This window comes from Rhinopithecus roxellana, chromosome 1, assembly GCF_007565055.1.
Source record: "Rhinopithecus roxellana isolate Shanxi Qingling chromosome 1, ASM756505v1, whole genome shotgun sequence".
Classification (NCBI taxonomy): Eukaryota; Metazoa; Chordata; class Mammalia; order Primates; family Cercopithecidae; genus Rhinopithecus; species Rhinopithecus roxellana.
Genome location: NC_044549.1, coordinates 175,069,044 through 175,087,839, shown reverse-complemented (window position 1 = coordinate 175,087,839; position 18,796 = coordinate 175,069,044). Strand labels below are relative to the sequence as shown.

At 35.6% G+C, this 18,796-nt stretch overlaps 1 protein-coding gene across 6 annotated transcripts in view; it reads right to left on the bottom strand.

Moving 5' to 3' along the window:
* Window positions 1–381: 381 nt before the first annotated feature.
* The window catches only part of SATB1 (SATB homeobox 1), a 99,798-nt gene continuing 81,383 nt past the window's right edge, over window positions 382–18,796 (bottom strand). For 2 of the 6 annotated variants that reach the window (XM_030933421.1, XM_030933423.1), the window contains exons 10-11: window positions 7,069–7,272; window positions 4,806–6,485 (exon numbers count right to left, since the gene is read on the bottom strand). In XM_030933421.1, the coding sequence (XP_030789281.1) occupies window positions 6,339–6,485; window positions 7,069–7,272 (351 nt within the window). In that variant the 3' untranslated portion in view covers window positions 4,806–6,338. Of the gene's footprint in view, window positions 4,786–4,805; window positions 6,486–7,068; window positions 7,273–18,796 lie in introns of those variants that run through there. The other 4 variants (XM_030933425.1, XM_030933413.1, XM_010377145.2 and 1 more) reach the window with 4 other exon arrangements.

Here is an 18,796-nt window from a genome sequence, read left to right as displayed (position 1 = left end):
AAATTTTGTATTTGAGTACCACAAAAAGCAAATATTTCTGATTCAACTCAGAGTAAATAATGTTCAACATTTGTTGCAAAATATGTCACTTTGGAGTTTCTTTGCAAGTGTTTACTTTGCATAACATACTGCTCTACTGCATTCGCTCATCAACCACTATCATAGAGAACAGGGCCCAAGTCAAGTGCTTTTGATCACAGTAAGTGTATGATCAACTGAAAATAATTGTTGGGAAAAGATAACCACACAACCGTGGTACAAGGCAAGAAGCTGTAATTTTGGTGGTGTTCTTTCGATGGGATTAAATTTGGAGATATATGCTCCCTATAAGTAGGGTAATGTGAAAAAGTCTTAAAAATGTTGCTCATCTTTTAAACATTAATTTCAAACTATTTTTATTTAACATTTGGTATTGTTAAACAGGTATAGTATTCAGGACATACACCTTCTACCACAATTTCTTTAATTAGGGTACTTTATATTTTATCAAAAATGTGCATATTAATAGATTGTAGTTTAGCCTTTGTCAAAAGACATGCAAGTATTTAGTATTTACATTAAAATGATTGCCTCAGAAGAAACATTGAATTCATAAGCCCTCTTAACAAAAATATGCATAAGGAAGACTAGTATTATTTTCTGATATTTTAGATATGATTAATATTTTGGACCTCCATTGGTTTCCCACACTATCATGCAAATTTCCAACTTGCTTTAACACAACAGTTCTATCAGTTGTATTATAGGGAATACACATTTTAATTGCTTTTTGAAAATATCACCAGGCAGTTCAGAATGTCTCATTTATTGAGAATACTGTGACAATCAAAAACCTTAATATCAGCCAGATGCTAACAATTGGGAATAGGGCGGAATTTAATAATGGAATGTATGGGATTCTCATTTTTACTCAATCTTGAACCATTTGAGAATGTTTTCTATTCAAGCTAGTATTTTTAGATAAACACAGATATAGATATCGCTACTTTGAAAAAAAAAAACCACTTAAACTCAGAATTTCTTAGTACTAAATGCTAACCAATACACACTTTATACATAATATGTACAGACTTTGTTACCAAGCGCCACACAACCAGGACATACATATTAGTTACCTTGGTTTTCAAAGGTTCTGTGTCAACTCTGCATACTGTGTGGCAAGGAGATACTATCAACATTTTATTTTTTGCATAATGTGCAAGTATTATATGGCCACAGAGTGTAATACAAATTAGTGGCAAAGTGCTGAGTGAAGGGAATCCATGACAGATTCAGATGCACAAGGTTGAATATTACCCGTAAACTACCTGACTCTGCTAAGGTCTTAACAGCACAAAACGCTACGTCATGCCCAGCTTTTAAAAGTCTCTGAAATACTTGAACACAATGAAGCTTGTTAAAGGAATTTTGCCATAGCTACAGGTAACAAGAGGACTGGCATGAGTGGTAAATGACATTGGGGGAGCAATATGGAAGATCATCTGGGCAAGTCTTAAATGTGCCATCCTCCCTGAAAACACTTCTGCTCACTCCATCTATCATTGTTTAACATGTGCTTGTGTGTGTGTGTGTGTGGGGGGGGGGGGGGGGGGGCATTTAAAATATCGAATTATCAAAACCATGCTGACTTTTGAAAGTTAAAAAAATCTAAGTGGGAATTTCGTTAGCATTGTTATGTTGATTATCAAACACACATTCATCATTTCACTGAAAACATTATTTCAAAATAATTCAGGTTATTAGGAATGGGAAAGTTATTTGCAACCCAATTTCTCCTTCCAAAAAAATTACTAAATCTCATACCTATTTGACACCTTGTGCTAAGGGTTGGGCTGGTTAAAAATTAAGGATATCAATTCTACTCTCTGCTATATCCAGCCTTTTCCCTTTAACTTAGGGGATATAAAGAAGAAGAGGATAACTTAATGGCATCCGAGTTTCTATTTTATTTTCTATTTTTTAAATACATGAAATCTAGTTTGTATTTTCTTAATTGAAATTCCTTTGGCTCAAATTATTACTTTTCTGAACTCTAGTGAGCAAGAATGTTTGTGTTTTCTTACTTAATAAAAAGTGGCAACTTTTCAGTACAATTTTAAGTTTGCAACAAACCAGCTGCCTTCACAGGAGCTTAGTTGTGCTTCTAAAGTAAATGGAACTTTAAAGCTTTATTTTCAATGATTCCATTTCAGTTTCTAAAGTACAAGTTCAGTCAACAGTAAAGCAGCCCAGTTGCCTACCAATAAGCTCATCAGGGCCTGAGAAAATGGTAGGCAGAGAGAGAAGGGGCAATTGCAGAATGGTATCTCAAGCAACCCAGACACCCCTACTAGCATCTAGGAAACAAAGCGAGGAAGCAAATGAAAGAAAAATCACCCCAAACTGTAATGCTGGCCTCAATCCTGTGACCATTAGCACACCTCATTTTATATTCTGGCATTTTACTATGTTTAATGTTGCAAGAATTTTGAAGATTGTGTTTAAATACCAGGTGTGTCATTCCTATTTTCTTCATGTGGCTCTTACAGTTATGACATACACTTATGAGCTCAGTTATTAACTTATTCCATTTATAACTTGTGAAAAAAAAGCTCACTAAGGGGTTTTTATACAGAAGGTCCATTTTTTCCATTTTGTTACTATTAATGGCCTTTAGAAATATTTGTACATAAGGTTAAGGAAAAGCATTGCTATAAATGAAGTATTGTGAAATAAGCATAGATGAATCCATTCTAAGAACATAACTGCTAGAGACTGGATTTATGTTTTTGTTGGACAGTCTTTTGACCATCCTATCTCTATTAAGCAAAATGTTAACCAAAACAGGTTATTTTCATTGTGAAATTTCATACCTATTTAAAAATGAGCATGTGTTTGTGATTTCAATTTACAGTGTTTCAAGTAACTTGTCAATTGCTCTTTTTAAAATCAGTAAAATATCAAGTATTAACATGCACCTAAATGAGAGGGCCATCCTTTGACTCTTCTTTAAAGTTACTTCACATAAGCAGACAAACCCTACCATGTCATACGATACAAACAATTTTAATTGTGTAGTTACAGTCAATAACCACTCCTAGTCAGAACATTTCTGCATAAAGAAAATTGTGATACACTTATAAAAACAGCCAGCTGTAACAAAATAGCTGGTGTTTTCATAGCCATAAACTCATAAAAAAGAAATACACCTTTATACAGAAATTTTATACAGATGTAGCTTTAAAATTGATTGTAAACCAAAGGAAGACACATTGCAAACATCAATTATTTTCACATTAATTGCATAATTTTCTAAGGTGATCTATTAGTTTTATTTACCTAAGCTTATTTGCATGATAGTAAAAATTGCATACAACAATAAGAGTGAAGCTTATAGTATGAATTGCTTGGATAACATAGAGCACTTTTTATAGGCAACTGTGTAAAGCACATTTTCTCTATTTAAAACTTTTAAGACACTTTGTTTTACTGCCCATCAAAATACATTTATAAATAGAAAAGAATCAGTATGGTAACAAGAGAAGCAATATTACATTTAACGGAAACTTCCAAAAAATTAATTACAACATGATGCTGCAGGATCTACAAATAAATAATGAGGACTAAATTGTGTTTCACATTTTCTTTTCCTTTTTTTAAAAAAATCATGTAATAATGAGAATGAAAAAAAATTACAGTGAACTTTTATTTCCAAAATAAAAACAAATTTGAATTACGGCAGTGCCATATAATACAAGGCATTTGTTGGCATATGTCATCTTTAAACTGCATTCCACAGTCTATAGTTCTTTTGTAACATACAATAGAGTAACAAACTCTTTTTTTTTCTTTTTTTTTTTTAAATAAGGGACGAGTTTCCAAAGATCAGTGTGGAGTGCTACAGAAATAATTATAGGAGAGGAAATCATAATCACAGAAGGTATAATGCTTGTTTGAGGCTCCAGAATAAGAACTAAAAAAAAAAAAAAAGAAAAAAAAAATCACTGGTTTCATGCTTACGGGGTCCACACTTTGGTGCATCCCGTGAACACAAATTTTAATACCAAACAATCCTTGATGCTTCACCTGGGGCTGCCAAGCAGTTTGTAAAACAGAGTAAAACATTTAGTGCAGTCTGCATTATCCTTTTCCAACTCTTCTGTTTGTGCAAGTTTTTGAAGATTCATTGGCCAAACAATGAACAACAAAGGTTTTCTGAGAGAATACAAGGTGGACTTTTCGTTTTGTTAGTAAATACCAGTGGCACTGTTGAATGAAACAAATACTTGTATCTCAGTCTTTCAAATCAGCATTAATGTCTGTGTTTCCTTCCACTGACAGCTCTTCTTCTAGTTTCACTGAAAAAAGGGTGTTAGTAGTTTTATCTTGGACACTCTCTTCCAAATCCTTCAGCAGCTCCTCTTCTTTATATTCTGCCACATCAACCTCTAAACCGGAATTGTCCTTCAGTTTGCCGTGGTGCTTGAGATAGTACCGCTGGTTCTGAAAGAACTTGATGATGGTGTACTTGGGAAGGTCGAGCTGGGCAGACAGAGTCTGGATGGCCTCTTCGTCAGGGTACAGGCCTACGTCTTGTATGAAACTCTGGAGGATTCCCAAGGCTTCCACTGAAATTTTTGTTCGTGGCCGCGTCTTCTGCCGGTTCTCCTCATCTGACTCTGCTGGAGAGGCCACCGTGGGTTGCCGTGGGGGGAGCCGAGGGCCCGCCTGTGGCTGCTGCTGTGGCTGTGGAGGCGGCGGCGCCTGCTGCTGCTGCTGCTGCTGTTGCTGTTGCTGCTGCTGTTGCTGGAAAGAAACAAGGAGACAATCAGAGCTCTGCTATCGTGGAGTTCCACACAAAGCCGTCTAGAATCAGGAAACATGTGATCCAGGGTCCTACATATAGCTTTTTTGATAGGGATGAAGATTTAGAATGAAAAGGTAGGCCAGCTAAATGGCCCACAGCATTTACAAAAAAAATCAAAATGGTATGAACTAGGAAGGGATGAATTAATAGAGCTTTGGGGGCTACTGCACTTCCTTATCACAGATCAGAGGAGGAAGTGAAAGCTCAGTGCTCTGAAAATGTAGCCATAAACTTCACTAGAAGGATACGCATCAAAGGCGAAGACAGCACATCACATGATGATGTAAATAATTAACAAAGATTTAAAATGAAGATTGAGAGGCAAGGATTTCAAAGACATTTTAGAAAGGTGAGCTACAGAGCAGTGGGGAAAGAAATTTGTGCTCTGCTCCGTCTCATCGGATGGCCAGGAAGAAGATGAGCTTATGCTCTTACTCAGTGTTATCTGTCATGAGACTGAAGGATTTCTGATATTCTCACATTTGTGAATTTTCTATCAGACAGTTCCAATTTAATACACACACAATTTCTTACCAAATTGCACTAGGCTGACACTGCAAGCTTTTTCCTTACCTCCAAAGGTTCAGTCCACCATACGACGGCTAGCGAATTGTTTTGTCTATAGTGAACTCAGATGTGATTAGGATTTAAATTTAGTGTATAGACACTTTTTCATAATTAGTATATGTATATGTGCTATAATTTCCATGCACAATTATACATAAATATGTCACACATGCACATACTGTACACTCGATATCCATAATTCTTATCAGCAAAGCAAATCAACCTAAGTGGCAAAATATTAGAATGCTGATAACATTTCTATGCATTTCCTTTCATACCCCTAAGAAGCAATTTTATTAACAATTTGCATTTTCAAATAAGTAGTTTTTAAATTAATTAACATATATCTTTCTCTTTTTCGTTTTTGCTAAACAGAAAGTTTTTCAGGCTTTCACGATTATTTTAGTGCTTGATATCCTAAAGGGAAGCTCTTTGTCAACTTGTTTTATCTTTAACACATACTTGAGAAGTTTTTTGTCCTGGGAGATAAACAACTCCATTATTGTTTTTAGTTATACGTATATATCTATACACACACATATATAATTTCTCACAGAAATATTAAAAATTTGCAGAATGCAGGTGATTCAACAGTGGTAGAATTTTAGGACTCTGGAAGGCAATGGCATTTTTTTTTGAAAGAGAAAGCTAAAATCATCCCCTTTAACAAAAATAAGCTATACAGCTCAAGTTCAATGACAACACGCTTCCTAAGCAACTGGGGCCCTAAGAGCTCCAACGACTACCTGATCCCAGAACTTTTCCATCTAAATTCACAGGAGAGTGTCTTCAGGAGATGAATGGTGACAAGTCCCATGACATGATAAAGCATAAGGCTGCATCTGCTGGCACAGTCAGCTCTGGCCATGACCATGGTCAGTATGGCCTCTGCAGGTCTGAAAATCCTGACCTGGGGAGCAGGTCTTTAGGTCACCCCCTGTGTCCCTTGCTGGCATAGGTAACTGTGCCCGCTCACCTGAGGAGCAGCACCGAGCCATGGTGCAGGGGTCGGCAGGCCTGGTAAGAAAACGCCTCTAGACTCTCCTTTCCCAAGGGTGGTGGGAGAGGGGCTCTAAAGGAAAGACAAACAGATATGACTCACCCCTAACCTACATTCTGTAAAGTGTGGGGAGACAGCTATTAAATACAAGGTGAAGGAAGGCCCAAGGACTGTAAAGCAAGATTCCAATTAAGCCTCCCTCCCCTCTTTCTGGACAGAATCCAATGTATAAAACTGTGATTCTACAAACTTCCTTTACAGCAACAGCGGTAGCTCTTTTCCTCAGGGGCACTGTGGTATTAATTAAAAAATAGGTGGTGGTTTAAATTGTGATTTTTGAAAAACGTACAAAAATTTTAAGCTCTTAACACAAAACCCAATACCAACAAAGAGACATTTGCCAAACAAGGAGTGTAAAAAGGGCGTTCCTGTTGCTTTGGGGGTTGGGGGATGAGGAAAGAGGAACACAATACATATGTTGGAAAAAGTACGTTCATTTTCATTTTATTCCCCTGAGCAAGATGGCAGTGTATTGTTATCTCTTGCAAAAAAGCCTATGTTTAGACTGGCAGGAGGAAGAGAAACGCTAATTTCCCTGGTAAGTTTAAAGCTTTATTTACTTATTGCTATATTGAATTGGCCAAAGTAAACGAACCTGAATCTGCTCTGCTGGAACATGGATAATGTGGGGCGGCCTGTCGCCATGGTGATGCACTGCGTTGCTCTCCTGTTCATATATGGCATCACGTTCTGGCTGAGGAAGACTGAGGAACCTTCGGATCATGGAGAGGTTCTCCCACAGGGTTCTGTTTTCTGGAGAAGGATCTTCTTTCCAGCGTAACAGCTCGCATAACCATCCCTTAGAGACAAGGGCATAATAGGTCAGTTTGTGCCTATGAAGGGGGCTGGCATTTTCCTTTAGGAGCTAAAAAGGAAAAACCCTCTGAATTAACTTTTTCATAAGCTCAGAACATGCCAATCTGCTTAAATTTTTTTTTTTTTAACTTGTTAAGAGGGGTTATCTGTGGCTGTCAAGGAGGCAGACTCTGTTTCTAATCAGATTTGCATCTCAAAGGAGGGACATATTTTTTCCGACTCTTTGAGGGTAAGAGAGCATTTATCACAGATTTTTTAATATATGAAATAGGAGAAAAACAAAGTTGATGTGCTTCAGTCTTACACAACTTTCCTGTCTGATGAGTGGCTGACCATTTGAAGATACTGAAGTGCTTAAGGGGCAGGACAGATTTTAGAAATATTTTTTTTCTAAAAGGATTTCCTAAGTTTGCAGTTTTTAGATTTGAAAGAAAACCATGTGTGAACATTTATGTGTGTGTACACGTATGAAACAGAAAGGACATGTGCAATTGTACCACCAAGAATGTTGTCCAGTATAAGGCATAATGATTAGAATGGGCATTAAAGCCGGGCGCGGTGGCTCAAGCCTGTAATCCCAGCACTTTGGGAGGCCGAGACGGGCGGATCACGAGGTCAGGAGATCAAGACCATCCTGGCTAACATGGTGAAACCCCGTCTCTACTAAAAATACAAAAAACTAGCCGGGTGACCTGGCGGGCGCCTGTAGTCCCAGCTACTCGGGAGGCTGAGGCAGGAGAATGGCGTGAACCCGGGAGGCGGAGCTTGCAGTGAGCTGAGATCCGGCCACTGCACTCCAGCCTGGGCGACAGAGCGAGACTCTGTCTCAAAAAAAAAAAAAAAAAAAAAAAAAAAAAAAAAGAATGGGCATTAAAGGAATTTGCCATGAAAGAACTCTCCAAAAAGAGACACTGGAGTCCTATTTTTCTGCCTGCTGCAGTGGGAGCATATGATTTGTCAGGCAAGAATTTAATAGGTTTCTTAGACTAAGAGAGAAGGAAATGTCCAATGACTGCCAAAATCTGAACCTCTCTGATGTTTCCAAGGCCCAGTTTTTACCCTGAGGTTATCTATCAAGTACTGAATGATCATGAGAATACATTTTCCAGTCATCTCAAGTCTTCACCTTGGCTGCAATGATGGACACTAAACAATGGAATGAAGGGGGAGAGTGAAGGTGTCCCATCCAGACCCCCACCAGCCAAGGCAGCTATCCCTCAGCCGTTCTGCTGCCTGCTAATACCTCTCACCTGCACTCTGCTCTGGAAAAATGTCTTGAAGCCATCTCTACACTTCTTCACTGATCTCCTCACTCCGGGTGGCCAGTGACTGGCTGACCCAGTGGCACAAAGTCCCTGCCCCTGTTTCTGAAAACCGACAACTTACTCTACCCTTCAATTTACTCTCCAGAGACAGTCATCCCCATTCTTGCTCCCTCCCCCATCAATCTAGGGCTAGATTTTGCCTGAGACCACATCCTTACGGGACCTCTTTCTCTTCCCTATCCTCCTCCTTTCTTCCTAGGGCCCCCACTAAATCATCACCACCTGACTCCCCATCGTAGGCTCTGCATTTAGGGAACTCGATCTAAGACAAAGACATTTCTTGGAAATTTTAAATAAATTAATTGGATGAAAATGGAAGTACAATTTTTTTTTATTATGAAATTTTTAGATCTAGCCAAGGAAGGTTTTGTTTCTTATGTTACCAGGCGTGAGGCCAGAGGATGGCATAACTTTCCTTCCCTTCTCAAACTGAAACCATCAGAGAGAAGATTCTTCTTTGACTGCAATATGTAGTGGAAAGCAGCATGGTCTGTTCTCCCAAAAGTGGCCTACTTGAAATATTTTAAAAGAAAAGGTAGAAAACTGACTTATTCGCTTCCCAAGGCCTATCTGTTAACCAGCTCATCGTGACGACTGCTATATCTCATGACATCTACTAGTATTCCTACTCAACAGGTCTTTTAATTAAGTAAATATATGCATGGGATGGTCTTGTAACCATGCACTCATTTGATGCCACTGAATGCATAATTCAAGGTTAAGACAGCAGGCAGTAAACTGAAGATTTACCTGAAAGACTGTTAGCTAAATAAAACATAAAAATCATTGTGACTGCAGTGTCACTGAACTTGCTTCTCTTCTAACCATGGCAATTCTATGTTTATTTCCAGAATACTATAATATGACATATTTCAGTTCTATTTATGTGAATATATTAACTATAAAACTGTATGTGAACATTTGAAGTATCTGAGACCCACGTGCATATGGTGCCCTGGAGATGTTTACTTAGCTCTTACTGGTAAATATTTGCCATCTGAATTAAGCTCTGAAAATATACATTTTCCTACAACTAAGCTATTCTTTATATTTTACCTTTAAATTTTGTTGCTATGTAGGTTTTAGATATATTATCTTCCGGTAGGCTTGAATATTAACTGTGGGTGAGATTACTTTCCCTCTCTCCCTTGTCTGCCTCCTTTAGCTATCATAATTGACAGGACCCCTCTACCCGAACACAGCAGATCACACGGTTTTATATACCTTTCAAAAGAAGTTAGAGGTTCACGAAGAGCAGAGCAGATTTTTTTTTTTTAAACTTGGCTAGTATTCTACTATTGCAATAAATACTACACATTGAGCATCTAAGAATTTTTTTTAGAAATAAATGCTTGTAACTAAAAATTGCTAAAAGTTAAATTAAGAATGATTCATGTAAGAAAAGCTTCTTGGAGAGAGCTGAAAAACTCCAGTGATTTTTCACATCCTTTAGAAACTTTTTAAAGTAATGCAGAGATCAGTTAGCACTTGGATATATGTGAAAAAACATGGGGATCACAGATGTTCTTTGGAAAAGAAAATCATTAGTTCTTTTAAAATGGCTAATAATGATAGCTAATTCCTAAACAATCACACTCATGCTGGTTTAACAAATATTTCAGAAAAAGAGCCCCGACTCATTCAACAAATATTTTGCTCTTATTGTCACTTCCGTGTCTCTAGACTTACGAGACGGATCCTTATTTTTATTAATTGCCCATGACTAACATAACATTTCCAGTAGTTTGCTATTAACCTCTGCCCTTAAATAATACTTCTAATTCCTTATCTAAAAATAATTTGATGAATTATAAGTTGAAGCCGGTCTCCACTAGCCTTTCAAGAAATGCGATGATTTTAAGAGACTGAAATCAGATGCTTCTTAGAAAAATATTTAACGGTGCAGCTGGGAACTGTTAGCTCTAAAGGGTATTCCAAAAAAACGTAAAGGGGGGGGGGGGCGTTGCTTCTCTTGATGTGCATTGCTCTTAAAAAATAATGGAAAACAGACATTTTGACACATTAGCTCTCTGTCAGTGTAGAAATAAATTGGCTCATTCCCAATTTACACTGGCAAAAATAAGATAATTTATTCTAATGCTATTTAAATACCTTGGAATATTTTGACTACCTCAAATCCTATTGATTGTTACTCTATTAATAATGACAGTAATCTGATTTATGTTTTGCAGAAAATGACTAAAGAAGCCAAATGCTTTCTAATACTTCAATACCTTTTTCTAGGTCAGTTTTCCACAAGTGATATTGTTAGAACAAATAAACTAGGGAAGAAAATGAATATGTCACAATATTTTTAATATCTGACAAAACTAATGATTCCCCAAAGTACTGTACTAGTTTGTAAGTGATAACTGCATAGACTTATGTGGGGGAGCAGAGATGAAGAATGAAATGCAGTGCTTTGTTGCAAAAAGAAAAAAAAAACACCAACAAAAAACAAAACAAAACATAATCACATTTTTAAGAGAGGTCTCTGGGACTTGATATACATAAGACCATAGGAAGGAACAGGGAACTGTTCTCTAAATTAAATTAGCTCACAACTATTTTGAACAGTAGAAAAGACAGGGGACTAACAGCCTTAAAATAATGAGACCGATTCATTCTCAGAAAACTAAAATGGTATAAGGAACAACCTAAACTTTAAATGTAGTAAATTTGCCAAGCAACATTACACTGCATATAAAGAGGGCAAAATATAAACAGTAGCCACATGTAAATAAATTAGTAAAACTTTCAGGATGTTACTACTTTTCAAACTGACAAAGTTTAATTTGACACCTTTTGTTCTAAACCCTTTGTTTCTATTCAAAATCACGCCTTGAGCTGTTGCGATCAATCACAGTGCTCCCCGTATTACTTAAAAAAACTGGCATGGACCCTGAATAAGCTGAAAATGCCATGCAGATGAATTCTGAGATAATATGTTCAAACCTGTTATATACAACACAAATCCTGTAAAGTTATGTATTGTAAACCTACATTTATTGAGAACTAAAAGTCTTAACTCCATCTGCCACAAAGGAAATACTGTTATGTACTTTATAGTAACCAAGAACCATCTGCAAATGTCTTGCTACCGTAAGCAAGAAAATGGTGCAAAAGATGCTAAACCTAAGACTGCATGAAATAAGTAACATTCTTTTGACTGGTTTTGGTTAGGGAACTATTAAAGAAATGTAAGATTGAAAAAAAAAAAAAGGAAAAAAAATGCAGAATAACTGCCAAATCAGTACTGCAAAAATGCAAAACAAACTCAATGATAACACAATGGAAATTTATTATGGTCCATGAAACACATGACTGTATGCTCATTTTAAAGGAAAAATTAGCAGTTCTCAACTCAATATTCTAATGATGTGCTTTACTGACAAAATCTTGTTGTACCACATTTAAATAAAAATCCTGGCACCTTCATCTCTCAGCTGCTAATTTCCAACCAAACGCAATCTCTGATTTCCACTCCACTCTTTTTAGAACATTTAATTCAAGTCAATTCGCTTCTAACATTTTAACAGATAAGGGGTGCACAATGATTTTAATTGAGTCAAGAAAGTAACCTCCTTTCATAAATGAATTTATTGTACTTTATAAAGCCTCACATGCATAAAAAGAGAACCCCTAACAAGGCCTGTTCTGTGACAAAGCTGGGAGTATGTAACATAACTACTTTTCCAGGAGGAAACAGACTTTGGTATTTTTTGAGAAAAAAAGTCATTTAATGCAATATACATATATGTATATATTATCATTATGTACATATACATTTTAAAACTAAGAGCTGTAAAAAGAGAAAGAAAATGACAAATAATTCTTACTCCAACTAAGAAGGAAAAATACATCTGAAAAAATAGAATGGTAATTTGAGTTCTAAAAAGCAAAACATTTTATAGTCTGTATTTATTCCCCCTCACCCTCATCTTTTATGTGTTATTTGCAGGAATATTTTGTTCCAATCTCTGGGGCATATAGTATAATAATTTATGATATTAAAAGAAATCAATCTAAATAGGAAAGTATTTGATACAAACATTTTAGTGGAAAGCATGAATTACATTTAAGCAAGTAGTAGGAACAAGGATTAAGTACATAATCCATTAAATAGTACTTCTAACAAAAAATTCAGTATTGTAGACTAAACTACACCAGGCATTTGAATGAGTACATTTTCAACAACAACTAACTATAAAGCTAGCAATTTATCATTCAGCAAATAATTTTCTACTTTTAAAAGAATCTGTAAGTGTTACTTATGCTAATGAAGACAGTTTTTAATCTGCCCACAAACATGCTAATATAGAGGGCATTTTTTTTTTTTTTTTTTTTTTTTTTTTTTTTTTTAAACAAAGCTGTCGGCACTCAAGGGTAATTTCATACCAGTGTGTTCTACAAGCTGGGGGAAAATGGGTTCTAATTGTCAGAGCTACCAAATCCTTCACCTTTAGCATAACGGTTTAAAGATATCCCAAAGATGCAAAGTGACTAATAATGTTTTAAACCACCCCTTTTTCTGTCTGAAAAAAACAACTAAAACAACATTACAACAGTATAGTTACAGAAGGGTTCTATTTTCATATGTTTTATGCACACTCTGCCTCAAAGGTACTATTTAAACATATAACTTTTGGGGCAGGGGTCCTAATGCAGAAACACCCAAGACCTAATGGAGATACAACCCCATTTCTAGGTGTGAGGTCTAAATGCTTCACACACCCACTTGTGACCTTTTTTTATGAAGAATCATAACACTGTGCAGTGAGAAACAAAACAGTGGCAAAGCAATACTGAAAGCATTTTAAATTATTTACTAGGTTAAAAGGGTGAAATGATACTTTAAATACATCAAATGTCATCATCTAGACCATTTTTTGGTGGCAAAGTGGTATTGATCTTTCCAAATGCTTAAAATTAACTATTTTCCAGAAGGTCATTATTTGATTAAAGGCATTAAAGTTGAGGGCAAGAAGCGATGCACTTTTTCTTCTTTCCCATTCAAATCATCATATAATTTAATATAAACCATCCCATCATGTCCTGTAATAAAAACACTTGTCTTAAGATATTGTTCTTTACCTAACATATTAACCTTTAAATGTTATGAAGTTCTTTAGAAGAAAAACCTTTGCTAAAGCAGATTATTCTATAACATTATGAGAGGCCCCCACCATTAACATTAATAAAGATACATGTTCTCCTCTATGGAATTAGCAGGAAATGCATTAATCTTTCTCCCCAGCTTAATAACATCTACTTTGTGTAAAGTGAAAAGAACCTCAGCTGGCACTGTAAGTAACTTTTCCTGCTAAGTTAACATTGGTCTTATTAAAGAAAACATGGAAAATAAATTTGAACAGAGACGTGCCAGTAAATGCATTTTCCATTCTAAAAGTAGCACATTACATCCACTTGATTCAAAGACGGGTTTTAAAAAAGAAATATATTTTAAAAGACATATGTGTGTGCACGTATGTATCCCCCAATATGTTTATTTTTCAAAGTGTGGTTTCTGATACTTACATTTGCTGAAAGAAAAAAAAAATAATAATCTTTTTAAATGTTACTATTCCTAACTTCCAAACTGTTACTGCTTTTGAATTCTCTCTAGAGGCTCCAGTTTATTTAACAGACTCAATAACTTAGCCAAAAATTTGTGCATTCCAATACTGGGGTAATAATAGGACATAAAATGGCTATCAAGAAATTTTTTGCTTGAGTAAATTTTTGCCACTTAGTCATTAAGAAGTTACACACCTCTACCAGAGTTTCTAAAGGTTACACATAAAGAAAATTATTTGCCTAAACCTGGAGAAAAGTTTCCATTAAAATTTTCTGAACTTGGAAGGAATACTCAAATTACTGGTAAATGATCTTTATTTTTCAATTTTGTTTATAATTTAATCAGATAAAAAAGTGCAAATCATTTGTTTGTAGTGGTTTTTATGTTTACCTCTTTTCTGCTTTTTCAAAGCCACTAACTTTAGGGCACACGTGGATTTGGTGGTTTTTCTTAGGCTACCAATCATTTGGTCCATAACAAGATTATCAAATGACAACCTGGCCAGAGTAGATACAAATGGTTCTGACTTAAATAGGTTGTTGAGCAAGGAGATCTCACATTTGAAAAAATATTTTCAGAAGGAGAATTTGAGAAGGGGGCAGAAAAGTAAAACAGGAATGAAGATAAAAGTATAAAATTCTAGACAACCCATTAAACCAGTTAGCAAAAAGATGAGCTCTTAATTGAAATAGAGAATTTCCCAAAAAAGGTCTGAATTTATTTTTAAAACATTAGATTTGAAATATACCTAATTTGAAAGTTTAATTTTCATATATACGTCAAACCTGCTTTTAGGGTAGTTCAGTCAAAGCTGAAACAAAACAAATAAAATTCTGGCTTATGTATCTGATACTTGAATAAGGACTCTGAAAAAAAGGTTCCTGTTTTTTCCCCTCAGCCTAAGATATATTTTTTGACATAACATAAATTTCAGTGATATGATCTGGCTCCTATTTAACATTTATGCACTTTCTCTTCAAATGTTAACTTTTAATTTTCTCCTCATTCTTCATGGCTGGTGTCATTAAAAAAATACAAAACTCAATACTCCCAAGGTTCATGCTGTAACATTTTCATCAATTTTAGTCTTTCTTTCCATCATTAAGAACCATCTACTCCTTTCCATTCTGCCACTATTGACTTGTCAGAATTGGAGCAACTCTTCCTTGAATTACTCTGTTAGACAACAACATTCTTTTTTAATTACTTCCAATGGGCAATTATTTTGATTTCTGAACAAAAAAAAGCTTTTAAGTAATCATTCCTTTCCCTCTCTTAAGTTAGGGTTGAAAAGTCAGTCAATGATGACCAGAGTTTTGAAGAAGAACAGAGAACCAGTGTTATCATACAGAGTTGATGTGATTCCTACAAAAAAGCATATTAATCTGATGTTTCATTTCGCCTGTGAAACTTACTGATAGGTGAAGAAATGGGCTTCACTAAGCTTTCTTGAATCCTCTTAACCATCTCTGTGATATCCTTGTAAATCGGATCCCAAAGTGAGAATCATTACATTAGTCTTCCACTTTCAAACTGCCCATAGTTACCCTACCATGCACCATGACCTTCAGTGGCTTCCCAAGGTAGGAGAAAAGTTCACATTCCCAGGGGCTGCTTTCAAGGTTCCTCCCAATGACACTGATGACCAAATCTGTTGGACTATTTATTAGCTATTGCTGAGCACTGCCCTACATTCTATTCTCCATTCCTTATACAATTCTCTCTAATGGGAAAGTCCTTTCTCCTATTTTTTTTTTGGTGCCCATTCAAATACTACTTGTCTTTCAAGACACGCTCAAGCACTTCTGTATACCAATAAAATGATTATATCCCGTATAGGCATTTATCTATGTGAACTTGAATTAAGTTTCTGAGCCTCAAGATTCTTCCTCTACAAACTGCAGGTAATAATGGTATTAATCTCACAGGACAGTAGGCAGTACAAGTGAAACAGAATACATTCAGCCCAATGCCTGCTCCATGGTAACTACCAAAAGGTCTTATAAACTTTATTGAAAGCACTTGCCTTAAATGTCTCCAAGCACATTTGGGAAAACCTGGTATCCAAAAATAACTATTAGTGCAAAATAGCACGTGATAAAGGTCATTGACGGGCAGACATCAAGTGGGATCCACGTGGAGAACAAGAGTTGAAGTAGGGTTGTCAAGGAATTCTTCATTGATGAAGAGAAATACTGGTTTGGATTTGAAAAGGGGACAATATTTAAAATAGGAAAAATAATAAATAACAGAACAAGATGAATTAGTAGGAGGCTGGGAAAACAGACCAACTGCTTTTGAACTGACTGTCTACGACCCTTTTTTAATAGCTCTTTACCATATTTTCTTGAGAATACTACTTAGTTACTGTAACCTCATTTCCTCCACTGGACTTTTAAGATCTATTTGTTAAGAAGTCTGGGTTTTAATTTGAATATCTATTCTACCGTTTATCAGCCTTGTAACGTTGGGCAGATTACTGAAGTTCGTTAAACCTCAATTTTCTGCTCTATAAAATGGGGTCTAATTTTACCACTTAATTCACAGGGTTGTGAGGATTAAGTAAAATAATTCATGAGAAGGTCTTGGCACACAATAACAGTATGATGAATGTAAGCTATTATTATTTTATTGTTGTTGTCATTATCACACAAGGGATTTGAGTATCAAAGGAGCTAAAGAAAATAATTCAGTTATAATATTCCAATCTGAACCAAGCATCTTCCCCTAAGCCAGGTTCTCCTCCTAGGAAGTTTCACTCAGTTAATAGTATTACCACATACCTAATCACCTAGGCTGAAAGGCTGTTATTTGAAGCATAAATTGGCATAGTCTTTCTTAAGGACATTGTGAATTGCAGAATGTGGAAATATCTAGCAATCATCTGTAAAACACAAATGTCTTTTTTGATCCAGTAATTTCACTTTTAAGGATTTTAGGAAATAAGGATATGTACAACTATTTAACTATAATAATGTTTACATTCATATTATTTGTACTAGCAAAAGTTGTATAAAGCCTAAATACACCTCAATAGGGAATTAAATGCTATGTTCAGCACATGAATAAATGTAAGACATACATGCATACACACATATATACATACAGACACATGTGCATGCATATGTGTATGTATAAAGAGGGACAATCAGGATCCTTAAGGTGGTCATCTCTAGGTGATTAAATTTATGGATAACTTTATGTTTTTCCTTATGCCTGTATCTTCTACTTTTTCTGTAGTAGCTAGGTATTAGTTTTGTAATAAAAACATACAGCAAGTGGCTTTAACTAAAAATGTAACTTTTCTTGTCTGTCTCTTCCATAACTGATGAATTCCTGTCAATACTCCCTCAAACATCTCTTGAATTTGTTCCTTCTTTTCCATTCCTCCTGCTATGGTTCAGTCCCACAGCATTTCTTCAATAATCTAATTCTGATGGGTTTCTTTATTCCAGCCCACCCCCAACCCTGCTATTTAACATTTATCACAAACAAATGTGAACACAAATAGCCCTTTGAGTGGCAAAATCCTCACTTTCCTTCACCCAAAGAGCCTGGAAACACCCTGAGGCTCACACTTCAGTGAGTGAAACATAAAAATACAGCAAAAGAGTCACCACAACAAATTCAAATGGCAGCAAATGGGGGTGCACAGAAAGGTACAAAAATAGCCCAATCTGGGCCATTTAGTGGTAAAATACTGTGTACACCTCTACAATTTCTGAGGGCTCATGTATAGTAGCAAAGTCCAACAATTTGTATTCATAATCATGTTTCTGTATTTAAAAAAAATAAAAATAAGGTTCAAACTGAACTCAGCATAATAGGTTTAAGACAGGACAGCACCATAAAAACCCCTGTCAAAGGCAAATAACATTATTTTCTTTAAAAAGAAGAATTTATGCTACGAAACTTTACGTTTCCTAAATTTCTTAACCCAAATGAGTATGTGTTTTCATACTGCAATGTTATGAAGCAAATTTATTATGTTGCTTCCTAAAGTCACTATTAAAAATTTACAGTATTTATTTTCCTATTCAAAATAATGAAGGTCATTAGGAAAAAATATTGCTGAATATTCAAATATGCCATGTGCAAGAAATAAAAAGAAAAACAAAAAACAAAAAACTCCAAACCCCAAACCCCACATAAATATAAGAAATCATAAAATGAATAATTTTAAGGTGACAATTACCTGACAGGGTAGTTTGTTTGCTTACAAAAATAATTTACTACCAGGTTGATTTAGATAAATATTTCTGCCACTGCATTTTAAATTGATTTATGTAAAACTTTTCAACACCGCACGTATATCCTAAAATGAGCTACACTCCCTATTATGCATATTTAGGGGCTGGGAATTAAAAATTTAAATATTCCCTCTTTGATGTTTTAGGAGAGATAACAAAACATTTTTAAAAGCAGGGGAAGGCAATTTGGGACTGTAGAAGTTAGGAATCACATCCTAAAAGGAACAAGCAAGCAGGGTCACTATGAGCTCCCAACTTGCCTATGATTTTGCTGATAAAGTAACACCCATTTTGTGGCCGAAACCCCATCATTTTATCCATTATACAAACCTGCTAATCAGAAGCTGGCTTAAT